At 42.5% G+C, this 14,285-nt stretch overlaps 1 protein-coding gene across 6 annotated transcripts in view; it reads right to left on the bottom strand.

The window, feature by feature from the left end:
• Nucleotides 1–14,285, bottom strand: part of LOC141103222 (probable endonuclease 4) — a 168,157-nt gene that overhangs the window by 85,879 nt on the left and 67,993 nt on the right. For all 6 annotated transcript variants that reach the window (XM_073592572.1, XM_073592571.1, XM_073592577.1 and 3 more), the window contains one exon: nucleotides 6,798–7,007. In XM_073592572.1, the coding sequence (XP_073448673.1) occupies nucleotides 6,798–7,007 (210 nt within the window). The remainder of the gene's footprint in view (nucleotides 1–6,797; nucleotides 7,008–14,285) is intronic.

Raw genomic sequence — 14,285 nt, 5'->3', positions numbered from 1 at the left:
GACATGGAATACCTAAACCTTTGATCTGTCCTAGATTTCGTGGGATTTGGTCATATCCTGGAACTAAATGCTGAAAGCACTCATTTAAGCACTGAATCTAAAGCAGCACTGCTGGACAGAGTAATTCTTTTATATACCAAGTTGTATAATCTTGATCTCTGTACTCCATATGCTGTGATGTACAATACATAATTCCGACCACTGCACTGCATATTGTTAGGTTGTACGTTATATGCTTCTGACCCTTACATTCTATATGCTAAATTGTATGGTACATAGTGCTGACAAAAGTGTTTATTGTCAACAGTTGCTGGTTAAGTACTCACCAACAGATATTAGCTAATCTCTAGCTAGACTCTCAACTTGTACTCTTTTTTCCTCCAATGAGCTACAGGCCGAGTCATTCCTGCGCCGCACATACTGCATCTTTGGGAATGTCCCAAGCCACACCTCATTGGGGTAAAAAAGGAGCACAAGTTCAGAATTTGGCTAGAGATGAGTTCCGCAGTCGCCCACTCTCATCTTTATTCACCAACTGTTTTAATGATGTTTATTTTTAAGGTAGGCTCGGGCAAAGTGTTAGCTATAATATATGTCAATTGAATAAAGCAAGTGGTCTCAGATTTTATGTAATCATTGTCTTTTAAGCCAAACCCTGGATTTAGAACAATGTAGCCATGCCTACTTTTTTCAGTGCAGTGCACGCCATCTGCATTAATGCATCTCTCTTCCTTGAGTTCTAAAGGTGGTATTCAAAATAAAGTAGCATAGTCAGAAGGCAATTTTTACTAATATACAGCAGCCTTTCAAACCAGTAAATACAAAGATGAAAGTTACTGTTTTCACTGAGAAACAAGCACCAAGAGAAGCTGCAGAGCAACATTACATGAATATAAAATCACTCTATTTCTGTACAGTTGTGCATGTTTTAATATACAGAGCTGATGACTGTATATTAATAGCTTTTTTTTTTTTTTAAAACATGTAATACAACTTTTTGGAATTCTTTAAAGTTGTAGTTCAGAGATATATTTGTACTACGATATTAGCAAAACTTTAAAAAAACATTCACTTCAATTACACTACCATGGTTTTTGGTCAATTTACAAGTACATAAACTGATATTTGATGGTGTTTTTTTAATTTTTTATTTATATAAAAAAAATTCTCTATTAAATATTTACTACAAGGAACATCAGTGACACTCAATTTGAAGAGGATGCTGGTCTTTCTAATGGCCTAATATGAGAGCCTAGAATGGTCTACATTATGGGGATAGCTCATTAAACTGAAAGCACCTCCGGGCAACAAGGGAAACCAATCAATCAGTTGGCTACTAATGCTTTCCAGGAAAACAGTTTAGTCAGCAAGTTCACCCAGTTTACCTGTATCTTGTTTTCTGTAATCCACTACACCAAAAATCCAGGAAGAACCTCACAGGATAACAAAGCATATTTCCTAAATCCTGTGCTGTATATTTTTTCCTGTCTCTCTACTTGATGCATATCACCAGTCACTTTCAAAGATCCAAAGCAGACTTGAATCTGACTGGTAAATGTGAGAAATGTATTTTACTGTCTATGTGTATATGCATGGCTTTTTTGGCAGGGAATACCATACTCCCTTTATCTGGGCCATCCTTGACTCCGCTTCTTTCCAACTTCCCAGCACCCCCCTGCTTGAACTGGAAACCCCCATCTGCAGCTGACAATTCTGCAACCCACCATCCACAACTCACCACATCCCCCTCCCCACTCCCATTTCAACTCACCTCTGCACCTTCACCCACAGGTCTCCCCAGTTAATTTCCACTATTCTACAGCTTACCGCCACAACCCCTCTCCTCCCCTCACCCTCGCTAGCGGTCTCCTTCCTTCAAGCAGCCGGTCTGCTTCTTTTACGACCCACAATGCTGGCTGCAGGCTTTTCTACTTGTGCCTTTGCCACTGCCTCATGCCTGTACAATACAATGGTAACTGCTCAGCACATGTGACAAAACTTCCCTATTCTGGCCATCAGGGAAATAAACGTTATCAAATAAATATTCTACACTCCTAAAAATGTTGTTAAGGTATTAAATAAAACCCCCTAGCAGCTGTACAAATATCACAAAGATATTTTTTTTTTAAATCAATAACACCAATATACAGAGCTATAAAGAAAATAATAAACCCTGTACAGTTCAAAAATAAGTAAAAATTATTAACCAGAGCAATGCACAGTGAGAATCAAATCAATTAAACAAATGGTCTGTATATATATAATAATGATACCCATCAACTAAAACTGTGCACAATAAACATATATCCATAAAATGTGTTGTAAAAACAGTGACACTCATTAAAAAAAAAAAAAAAAAAATGGTCAGTGCATATCCAATAATAAACTGTGTACTAAAACACACATTTATGTCCATAAAAACATGTCCGAGCTAAAGAAAAAATAAAACAAGGTGGTTGCAGCTTCCTAGGCACCTGGGTCACCAGCAAAAGATGCACGGCATGTGCCCAGCACTACAGACACCCATGCTTCACCAGGCAAGAGATGTAGGGCATGTGTCCCAGGTGCCTGGTGCTACCAACACCCTTCCTTAGCGGCTATGGCGATAGAATGGCCTGGTGCACTACTGCAACTAATGGATAATACACTAAATTACTGATCAGACAGGCAATCATTTCCATATGCATTTTAAAGAGTATTTTTTTATTATACAGGATTATTTTAATCTTAGTTTTGTTTTGGATTATAGTTAAGATGTTCCATTCTCTGATAGGAGTGAGGGTATCTTGTCCCTCCACTGACTCATTCAGCTATATATTTTTAGCATATTAACTAGTAAGAGCCTCTAGGTCAGAGGTCTCAAACTGGTGGCCCACCAGCTGTTGTGAAACTACAAGTCCCATCATGCCTCTGCCTGTGGCAGTCATGCTTGTAACGGTCAGCCTTGCAATGCCTCATGGGACTTGTAGTTTCACAACAGCTGGAGGGCTGCCAGTTTGAGACCCTTGCTTTAGGTAGCTTACAGCTTGCATAGGTTTTGCTACCTGCTGGATTTCAAGTGGTAAATATGGCATAAGTATATGCAATTTTTAATATTTATTTGATTGAAAAGAAATTACCACTAAAACAGGATTTTTGTACTCAGCATAAAATCCTTTTCTTGGAGTTCAGTGAGGGACACAGTATTCAATGACAATTGGGTTATACTGCTGCCTACAGGGGGATTTGGACACTGGCAAACAAACGATGACCAGCCAGGTGTAACACTTATCACTCCTAGCAGGACTCAGTTTGTAATAAAACAGTGCAGAGAGCAGGATCATAAACACAGAGGGGTGTGACCTGTGTCCCTCAATGAACTCCAAGAAAAGAATTATACGATGAGTACAAAAATCCTATTTCTTTTTCAGTCAATAGATTTTTGGGACATACAAAAGCATTCCAACTGAGGGGTGGGCAACAAGGCAAACAAAACACTAGCAATCCCAACTATACCAAACTGGGGACTGCCTACACCCAAAGCTGGCACCAGGAGAGACCAGAACATCCACCTGGTAAAACATATAGAATGTATAAACAGAAGACCAGCTGACAGCCTTGCAAATCTCAAAACAATTGAGATCAACAATTGCTGCTCCAGGCCTGATTGTAAAAAGTTCAGGATTCATCCCAATTTTCTGGGATGAAAGTTTCCTCACCAAGCAAAATAAGCCTTCCAAGTGGGATGGTAGGTTTTGCAGGAAGTGAACTTCCAGGCTTTTAACATTGTGGGGATTACAGAGTCAATGAAACCCATGACCCTCAAAACCTGAGGTTTAACAGCAATGCCATTAAAGCCAGTAACCGTGAAGTAGGATGGTAGACCTGTTCTTGGGACAGAGGATCAGGTTCAGATCAGGCTGAAAGAGCACAGAGTCTGATTAGGTCAGGCTACCAAATCCACCTGGGCCAGTCCAGAGTTGTGATTATTACTGGAATTTCCTCTATTTCAATCCTGCGGAGCAGAGAAGGAAAGGGTTTCAGGGGAGGAAAGGTGTAGATCAAGTTTTAATGTTCCCACAGAACAACCAGAGCATCTGCTGCTTCTGACACATGATCTCTGTAACTTGAGATAAATCTATGGCCTGGAATGTGAACGGCAAACATGAAGTTCTTCCCAGGGCAAAAGCTTTCCTACTTCTCTTGCTTGAGCAAGACTTTATGTTCCTCCCTGATGGTTGATGTATGTCACTGTCAAGGCATTACAACTATATTCTGATTGGGAGACCGTCCAGCTGAGATATCCAGAATCTCAAGCGAGAGTCAATATTCCTCCAGCATTAAGTCCTCTACACCATTAGGGTGTTAAAGACATCTTACCAATCTGTGAGGCTGGCTTTGCATTATGATAATCCTTCAAAAGATCAGGAGGGAAGGATTTCCTCAACTCTAGATCTGGATTCCTAAGCCACCAAGTAAGAGACAACCTGGTCTTTAGTGTCAGGCGAATCAGTTAATCCAGAAACCCTTCCTATTTTGTCTGACAGGATGTTGAGTTGAAGGGGTCTGGAGTGAAACTGGGCAGAAGGGATTGTCTCAAAGAAGGCAATCATCAGCCCTATGATTCTTATTCAAAAGTGAAGAGTCGGTCAACTTTTGGCAGAAGAGTCAGAGTATGAAAACAAAGAATTCAAAGTTTGTCATGTGACAGGAAAATTCTAGCTTGAATGGTGTCCAAGATCAGACCCAGGTACTCCAAGCGATTAGTCAGTTCCAATGCAGATTCCTGAGCATGTAGCATACAATAAAACTTTTTGAAGGCCTGAACCCTCCGCTGTTGGAAAGGGTCTCTGCTAACTGTTCCCTCAACAGAAGGTTGTCACTATATCCCACAATGGGGATGCCTTGGGAGCATAGCAAGGCAAGCACAGGGGCTACACTCTTGATGAATACACAGGGTGAGGAAGATAGACTGAATGGCAGGGCCACAAACTGGAAGAGTTGATCCAAAACAAAGAAATCACTGATCCGCTGGGAAAATAATATCATGCAAGTATGGGACCTGGATGTCTACAGAGGCCAGAAAATGTTATCTAATAAAGGGAAGCTATAAACTGACCTGGTGGGTTTCATATGGAATTTTCATGAAAGAAGGAAGACATTTAGGGCCTTGAGATCCAAAATGAGGCAGATGCCCCCTTTTGGTTTGAAAACTGAAAAGTTTGGAATGAAATCCCTGAAAACTTCCTGAAATAGTAACTGGGGCAATAACCCCTTTTTCAGAAGAACTGCAAGGGCTCCACGAAGGTCTGCTAATTTGAGCATTGACAGCAGAAGGTTGGATGACATGAAGCAAGGAGACCAACCATCTCCTGTACCAAAGCATATTAGATGTCTGTCTAAATGTCCGCAAAGGCTAACAGACATTTCCCCCCAACTTTGAAAAGTAGGTGTCTCCCTTCATGCCAAAGAGGCATTAAAAAAAAAAGAAAAAAAAAAAAAAAAAAAAAGAAATCATCTATGGCCAGCCTTAGAGGCTGAAATCTAGAAGTAGTAAAAGGAATGCTTTTTCCACTCAAATGAGAGGTGATTCTTCTCAGCTTGAGGTTTAACTAATTTTGTTGGGGTAGATGACTTACTTCCAGTAACATACTTGATGAGGATGTCCAAAGCAGCTCCGAAGAAATGTTTACTCTTGAAGGGCAAGTGCAAGCAAACCCTTCTTACATTTTACCCTAAGAGTTCCCCACGTGTTCATTGATTGGATACTCAAAGGAAATAAGATGGGAGACATCCACTAGTCTATCTACACAGTAGTGCAGGGCTGTTGGCATAGACTCTAAATGTGCAACGTATAAAGGATTAATGTGCAGTCAAGTTGGATCTACTGCCTTGGGTTTTGTCCATTCCCCTAAATTTTGCCAGACTAACACCATGGCAAGTTGCAATGCAGGGCCTGCCAGTGAAAACAAGGTTTTGGAAAGTGACTCCTGCTGTTTTTCTATAGGATCCTTATTCGCTAGTGCACAAGCAGTACAAAACTTCTGCAAACAGCATGTGCACTGTTGACGTTTTAGTGGCCCCAGGCCCCTGAAAGACCTTAGACTGATAGCAGTACTAGTAGAAGCTACAGGTTGCACCTCTATCTTTATGTTGACAAGCGTCACGTCCATATAAGTAAAAATAATCTCTCCACGCCTTGGAGTTAACCCAGAGGGAGAGAGCCATAATCAACAGAAGCAAGGAGTGTAAAAACTCAAGCTGGAGATAATGTTCAAGGCGGTCAGTTTCAGGTTGTTGAAAGAGAACACTGTAGGTCACTCTGGATCTGTCAGTGGATCAAGAGCCAGGGAGACCCAATTCAGTGGGGCTGCTCCCCTTATGCATATGATCCAATATGTTGCATCACAATGGAAACAACTTAGCTGAGTATACAAAGTAAGACTTTGGGCACTAAGAACCAACTGTAGAAAGCAGGAGAGGTTCCAATTGCTGGAGGAGGGTCACTGTAGGCAGCAGCAATAACTAACCTAGGTGAAACCGTGTGTCTCTTAAAAGTGGGAGCAATGTTGGAAAGATGCCAAGTCAAGCTACTTGCATGTGACACCCCACGAACTGGAGCAGAATGTAATACCTCAGTGTTTTAACCCTTTCTGTGGAGACTGATGGAAAAATGGAGATAATAATGGCACCCAATGATTCTAAAAGATATAGTAGCTCCCAATGTTCAGCTCACATGGCTTTTTTTTATAGTAAATTACATAATTGAACAGTGGAACAGTTCAAATTTTCATTTGTAAAAGGCAAAAGACCAATACCTGGTTTTGGTGAGCCCAGATTCATGAGATAAGGGCTATGGGGCAGTATAAAGCGAGCATCAAACCCAAACTCTTTACAAGTTTCTCTAAATTTCTCAGCAGTACTTTTCTCTAGAGGCTTGCAGCTCCACATCCTCTGTGACCTCAGAAACAGACCAAATGCTTTTGCACCAATGCGACCTGCCTCCAATGCAGCATTCCACAGTCCTCCTGTAAAATAAATTAAGCAAATACATCAACCTATATTAAAGCTGAACTCCTTGCAAACAGGTTAATACACAATGAATATACCCCATATATATTGGAGCTCTTTACCTGCCAATGGATTTGTGTTTCTGCCCATTTAACTTCACACATCCCTACAAGAAAGCAGAACCAGGTTTGTGGCCAAGCTTTCCTGCGCTGCAGTTGATGCCTAACTCCACAGACACATATACAAAGTACAAAGACAAAATACATACAATGCAGAAGCTGATACCTTCAAAATGATTTATATTTCTGTCCATCCAGTCCTGAGATTTACACAGCTCTGACACACACACACACACCACAATCCTGTCTGTAAGGGCAGGAGACCAACTTTTTCTCTGCTAGAGTTAAGTACTACTTAGAGGTCTTGTCCGTTCCCCACCCTGTGACTGGACAGCGAAAAGAGATGCAGAGGGCTGATGACCCCATCTTTCTGTAACGTTGCTCTTTTCCCTTATCAGTATCTCCCTTGTTAACACATAAGGACAACAGCACAACTGAATGTCTCCTTGTGCTGATTGTTCCCCTCAGTCAGATTCAGGCACACAGAATATTTGAATTAAAAAAATAGGATTTTTTTTTATAACAGCTTACCTGTAAAATCCTTTTCTTTCGATGGACATCACGGGACACAGAGTCTCAGTAATTACTGATGGGTTATATAGGTATCACTGGTGATTGGACACTGGCACACCCTATCAGAAAGTTCAACCCCCTATATAATCCCTCCCCCTGCAGGGATACCTCAGTTTTGTAGACAAGCAATATAGTGTATTAGAAGAGGGGCGGGACCTCTGTGTCCCGTGATGTCCATCGAAAGAAAAGGATTTTACAGGTAAGCTGTTATAAAAAATCCTATTTTCTTTCTCGAACATCACGGGACATAGAGCCTCAGTAATTACTGATGGGATGTCCTAGAGCAATGCTGTCTGAGGGGGGGGAACCACGACCAAGTAGGGTGCAATCAGACCTGAGGACCCTGTACCGCTGCCTGCAGCACACTACGCCCAAAGGCGATATCCTCATGCCTTCTCACATCCACTTGATAGAATCTGGTGAATGTATGGACTGAAGACCAGGTTGCGGCCTTGCAGATTTGAGCCATAGAGGCCTGGTGATGCACTGCCCAAGAAGCACCAATAGCCCTTGTGGAATGTGCCCTGATCTGAAACTGAGGAATCTTCTGTTTCAAACCGTAAGCCTGAATAATCAACTGTCGAATCCATTTAGAAATGGTAGCTTTTGACGCTGCCTGTCCTCTATTGGGACCCTCTGGCAGCACGAACAAAACATCCGTTTTGCGAATCTGAGCAGTTGCCTCCAGATAGGCCCTGACTGCTCTTACTACATCCAACAAATGTAGTGATCTCTCTTCCGGAGAACAGGGATCTGGAAAAAAGGAAGGCAGAACAATGTCCTGGTTTAACCACTTGCCGACCACATCACGCAGATATACTGCGGCAGAATGGCACGGGCAGGCAGAATCACGTACCTGTACGTGATCTGCCTCCCGCGGGCGGGGGGTCCTATCGGGCCCCCCCCCCCCCCCCGGTGCCTGAGGCGGTCGGCGTTTGTCCCCCGGCGATCGGAGGTGAGGGGGAGGCCATCCATTCGTGGCCCCCCCCCTCGCGATCGTTCCCAGCCAATGGGATTATTCCTCTGCTGCTGTATGCTAAACAGCAGCAGAGGAAATGATGTCCTCTCTCCTTGGCTCAGTATTTTCCGTTCCGGCGCCGAGGAGAGAAGAATTCAATGTGAGTGCACAAACACACACACACAGTAGAACATGCCAGGCACACAATACACCCCCGATCCCCCCCCCCCCCCCCCCCCGTCACACTGACACCAAGCAGTTTTTTTTTTTTTTTCTGATGACTGCATTGGTGTCAGTTTGTGACAGTTAGTGTGGTAGGGCAGTTAGTGTTAGCCCCCTTTAGGTCTAGGGTACCCCCTTAACCCCCCTAATAAAGTTTTAACCCCTTGACGCCCCCCCCCCCCGTCGCCAGTGTCACTAAGCGATCATTTTTCTGATTGCTGTATTAGTGTCACTGGTTACACTAGTTAGGGAGGTAAATATTTAGGTTCGCCGTCAGCGTTTTATAGCGTCAGGGACCCCCATATACTACCTAATAAATGTTTTAACCCCTTGATTGCCCCCTAGTTAACCCTTTCATCAGTGATCACCGTATAACTTATACGGGTGACGCTGGTTAGTTCGTTTATTTGTTATAGTGTCAGGGCACCCGCCGTTTATTACCGAATAAAGGTTTAGCCCTCTGATCGCCCGGCGGTGATATGCGTCGCCCCAGACAGCGTCAGGTTAGCGCCAGTACCGCTAACACCCACGCACGCAGCATACGCCTCCCTTAGTGGTATAGTATCTGAACGGATCAATATCTGATCCGATCAGATCTATACTAGCGCCCCCAGCAGTTTAGGGTTCCTAAAAACGCAGTGTTAGCAGGATCAGCCCAGATACCTGCTAGCACCTGCGTTTTGCCCCTCCGCCCGGCCCAGCCCACACAAGTGCAGTATCGATCGATCACTGACACTTACAAAACACTAAACGCATAAATGCAACGTTCGCAGAGTTAGGCCTGATCCCTGCGATCGCTAACAGTTTTTTTGGTAGCATTTTGGTGAACTGGCAAGCACCAGCCCCAGGCAGCGTCAGGTTAGCGCCAGTACCGCTAACACCCACGCACGCAGCATGCGCCTCCCTTAGTGGTATAGTATCTGAACGGATCAATATCTGATCCGATCAGATCTATACTAGCGTCCCCAGCAGTTTAGGGTTCCCAAAAACGCAGTGTTAGCGGGATCAGCCCAGATACCTGCTAGCACCTGCATTTTGCCCCTCCGCCCGGCCCAGCCCACCCAAGTGCATCTTACAAAACACTAAACACATAACTGCAGCATTTGCAGAGTCAGGCCTGATCCCTGCGATCGCTAAGATGTCGTGTCTGCAGCAAGCACGGATATAGGCGTTACACCCGCTATTATTGTCCCTCCTGTCCTGACAATCCTGGTCTTTGCATTGGTGAATGTTTTGAATGCTACCATTCACTAGTTGAGTATTAGCGTAGCGTACAGCACTGCACAGACTAGGCACACTTTCACAGGGTCTCCCAAGATGCCATCGCATTTTGAGAGACCCGAACCTGGAACCGGTTACAGTTATAAAAGTTAGTTACAAAAAAAGTGTAAATATATACATATATATATATATATATATATATATATATATATATATATATATATATATATATATATATATATATATATATATATATATATATATAAATATATAAAATAAAAAAAAATAGTTGTCGTTTCATTGTTCTCTCTCTCTCTATTGTTCTGCTCTTTTTTACTGTATTCTATTCTGCAATGTTTTATCATGTTTGCTTTTCAGGTATGCAATTTTTTATACTTTACCGTTTACTGTGTTTTATTGTTAACCATTTTTTTGTCTTCAGGTACGCAATTCACGACTTTGAGTGGTTATACCAGAATGATGCCTGCAGGTTTAGGTATCATCTTGGTATCATTCTTTTCAGCCAGCGGTCGGCTTTCATGTAAAAGCAATCCTAGCGGCTAATTAGCCTCTAGACTGCTTTTACAAGCAGTGGGAGGGAATGCCTCCCCCCCCCTCCATGTTTTTCTCTGGCTCTCCTGTCTCAACAGGGAACCTGAGAATGCAGCCGGTGATTCAGCCAGCTGACCATAGAGCTGATCAGAGACCAGAGTGGCTCCAAACATCTCTATGGCCTAAGAAACCGGAAGCTACGAGCATTTCATGACTTAGATTTCGCCGGATGTAAACAGCGCCATTGGGAAATTGGGAAAGCATTTTATCACACCGATCTTGGTGTGGTCAGATGCTTTGAGGGCAGAGGAGAGATCTAGGGTCTAATAGACCCCAATTTTTTCAAAAAAGAGTACCTGTCACTACCTATTGCTATCATAGGGGATATTTACATTCCCTGAGATAATAAAAATGATTAAAAAAAAAAAAAAATGAAAGGAACAGTTAAGTCAATAAAGGAAAAAAAAAAAAAAAAAAAGCACCCCGTACCCCCCCTGCTCTCGCGCTAAGGCAAACGCAAGCGTCGGTCTGGCGTCAAATGTAAACAGCAATTGCACCATGCATGTGAGGTATCACCGCGAAGGTCAGATCGAGGGTAGTAATTTTAGCAGTAGACCTCCTCTGTAAATCTAAAGTGGTAACCTGTAAAGGCTTTTAAAAATGTATTTATTTTGTTGCCACTGCACGTTTGTGCGCAATTTTAAAGCATGTCATGTTTGGTATCCATGTACTCGGCCTAAGATCATCTTTTTTATTTCATCAAACATTTGGGCAATATAGTGTGTTTTAGTGCATTAAAATTTAAAAAAGTGTGTTTTTTCCCCTAAAAATGCGTTTGAAAAATCGCTGCGCAAATACTGTGCGAAAAAAAAATGAAACCCCCAACATTTTAATCTGTAGGGCATTTGCTTTAAAAAAATATATAATGTTTGGGGGTTCAAAGTAATTTTCTTGCAAAAAAAAATAAAAAATTTTCATGTAAACAAAAAGTGTCAGAAAGAGCTTTGTCTTCAAGTGGTTAGAAGAGTGGGTGATGTGTGACATAAGCTTCTAAATGTTGTGCATAAAATGTCAGGACAGTTCAAATCCCCCAAATGACCCCATTTTGGAAAGTAGACACCTCAGGCTATTTGCTGAGAGGCATGTCGAGTCCATGGAATATTTTATATTGTGACACAAGTTGCGGGAAAAAGACAATTTTTTTTTTTTTGCACAAAGTTGTCACTAAATGATATGTTGCTCAAACATGCCATGGGAATATGTGAAATTACACCCCAAAATACATTCTGTTGCTTCTCCTGAGTACGGGAATACCACATGTGTGAGACTTTTTGGGAGCCTAGCCGCGTACGGGACCCCGAAAACCAAGCACCGCCTTCAGGCTTTCTAAGGGCGTAAATTTTTGATTTCACTCTTCACTGCCTATCACAGTTTCGGAGGCCATGGAATAACCAGGTGGCACAAAACCCCCCCAAATGACCCTATTTTGTAAAGTAGACACCCCAAGCTATTTGCTGAGAGGTATAGTGAGTATTTTGCAGACCTCACTTTTTGTCACAAAGTTTTGAAAATTGAAAAAATAAAAATAAAATGTTTTTTTCTTGTATTTCTTCATTTTCAAAAACAAATGAGAGCTGCAAAATACTCACCATGCCTCTCAGCAAATAGCTTGGGGTGTCTACTTTCCAAAATGGGGTCATTTGGGGGGGGGGGTTTGTGCTACCTGGGCATTCCATGGCCTCCGAAACTGTGATAGGCAGTGAAGAGTGAAATCAAAAATTTACGCCCTTAGAAATCCTGAAGGCGGTGATTGGTTTTCGGGGCCCCGTACGCGGCTAGGCTCCCAAAAAGTCCCACACATGTGGTATCCCCATACTCAGGAGAAGCAGCTGAATGTATTTTGGGGTGTAATTCCACATATGCCCATGGCCTGTGTAAGCAATATATCATTTAGTGACAACTTTTTGTAATTTTTTTTTTTTTGTCTTTATTCAATCACATGGGACAAAAAAAATTAATATTCAATGGGCTCAACATGCCTCTTAGCAATTTCCTTGGGGTGTCTACTTTCCAAAATGGGGTCATTTGGGGGGGGGGGGGGGTTGTACTGCCCTGCCATTTTAGCACCTCAAGAAATGACATAGGCAGTCAAACTAAAAGCTGTGTAAATTCCAGAAAATGTACCCTAGTTTGTAGACGCTATAACTTTTGCGCAAACCAATAAATATATATGCTTATTGACATTTTTTTTACCAAAGACATGTGGCCGAATACATTTTGGCCTAAATGTATGACTAAAATTGAGTTTATTGGATTTTTGTTATAACAAAAAGTAGTAAATTTCATTTTTTTTCAAAATTTTCGGTCTTTTTCCGTTTATAGTGCAAAAAATAAAAACCGCAGAGGTGATCAAATAACATCAAAAGAAAGCTCTATTTGTGGTAAGAAAAGGACGCAAATTTTGTTTGGGTACAGCATTGCATGACCGCGCAATTAGCAGTTAAAGCGACGCAGTGCCAAATTGTAAAAAGTGCTCTGGTCAGGAAGGGGGTAAATCCTTCCGGGGCTGAATTGGTTAAATGAAAATCTGAAACCACCTTCGATAAAAAACTAGGATGAGGGCGCAGTACCACTCTATCCTTGTGTACAATCAAATAAGGCTCCTTACAGGAAAGGGCTGTTAATTCTGATACTCTTCTAGCAGAAGAAATGGCAACCAGAAAAATTAACTTCCTTGTCAACAAGACCAAAGGAATCTGGCGTATTGGTTCAAAAGGCTGTTTCTGTAACACAGACAGAACCAAGTTCAAATCCCAGGGGTTTAGAGGCGCCTTAACCGGAGGATTAAGACATGTCATCCCCTGTATAAAATTTCGTACCAAAGAATGTGAAGCAAGTGGCCGTTGAAATAACACTGATAAGGCCGAGACCTGGCCCTTGATGGTACTCAAGGCCAGCTTCATCTCTAAACCCAATTGTAGAAAATCCAGGATTCTACCTATCACATATTTTCTGGGATGCCAACCCCTGGATTCACACCAGGATATATAAGCTTTCCAGACTCTATGATAAATCATTCTGGAAGCTGGTTTCCTTGCATTGATCAAGGTAGATATCACAGAACCTGAAAGCCCACGACTCTTTAGAATGTGGGTCTCAATAGCCAAACCGTCAAATTTAGTGTTTGTAAGGCAGGATGGAACACTGGCCCCTGAGATAACAGGTCTGGGCGTACCGGTAGTGTCCACGGGGAACCCACCGTCATCCTTACTATTTCCGCATACCACGTCCTTCTGGGCCAAGCGGGGGCCACCAGAAGTACTGACTTTTTTTCCTGCCTGATCCTGCGAAGGAGTCGTGGCAGTAGCAGAATAGGCGGGAATGCATAAATCAGTGAGAACCAATGCCACGGAATCACCAACGCATCCGTCCTGCATGCAAGAGGATCCTTTGTTCTTGCCACAAATCTGTCTATCTTTTTGTTGAATCGGGATGCAGAGAGATCTACATCTGGAACCCCCCATCTTTGGCATATGGCCCAAAAGACGTCGGGGTGCAGAGACCATTCCCCTGGAAGTAATTTCTGGCGACTTAAATAGTCCGCCTGCCAGTTCTCTATCCCTGGAATGAAAACTGCCGATATGCATGGC

The sequence above is a fragment of the Aquarana catesbeiana genome, linkage group LG07 (genome assembly GCF_042186555.1).
Source record: "Aquarana catesbeiana isolate 2022-GZ linkage group LG07, ASM4218655v1, whole genome shotgun sequence".
Classification (NCBI taxonomy): domain Eukaryota; kingdom Metazoa; phylum Chordata; class Amphibia; order Anura; family Ranidae; genus Aquarana; species Aquarana catesbeiana.
The sequence above is the reverse complement of the archived record's forward strand: the minus strand, read 5'-3'. Positions and strand labels throughout refer to the sequence as shown.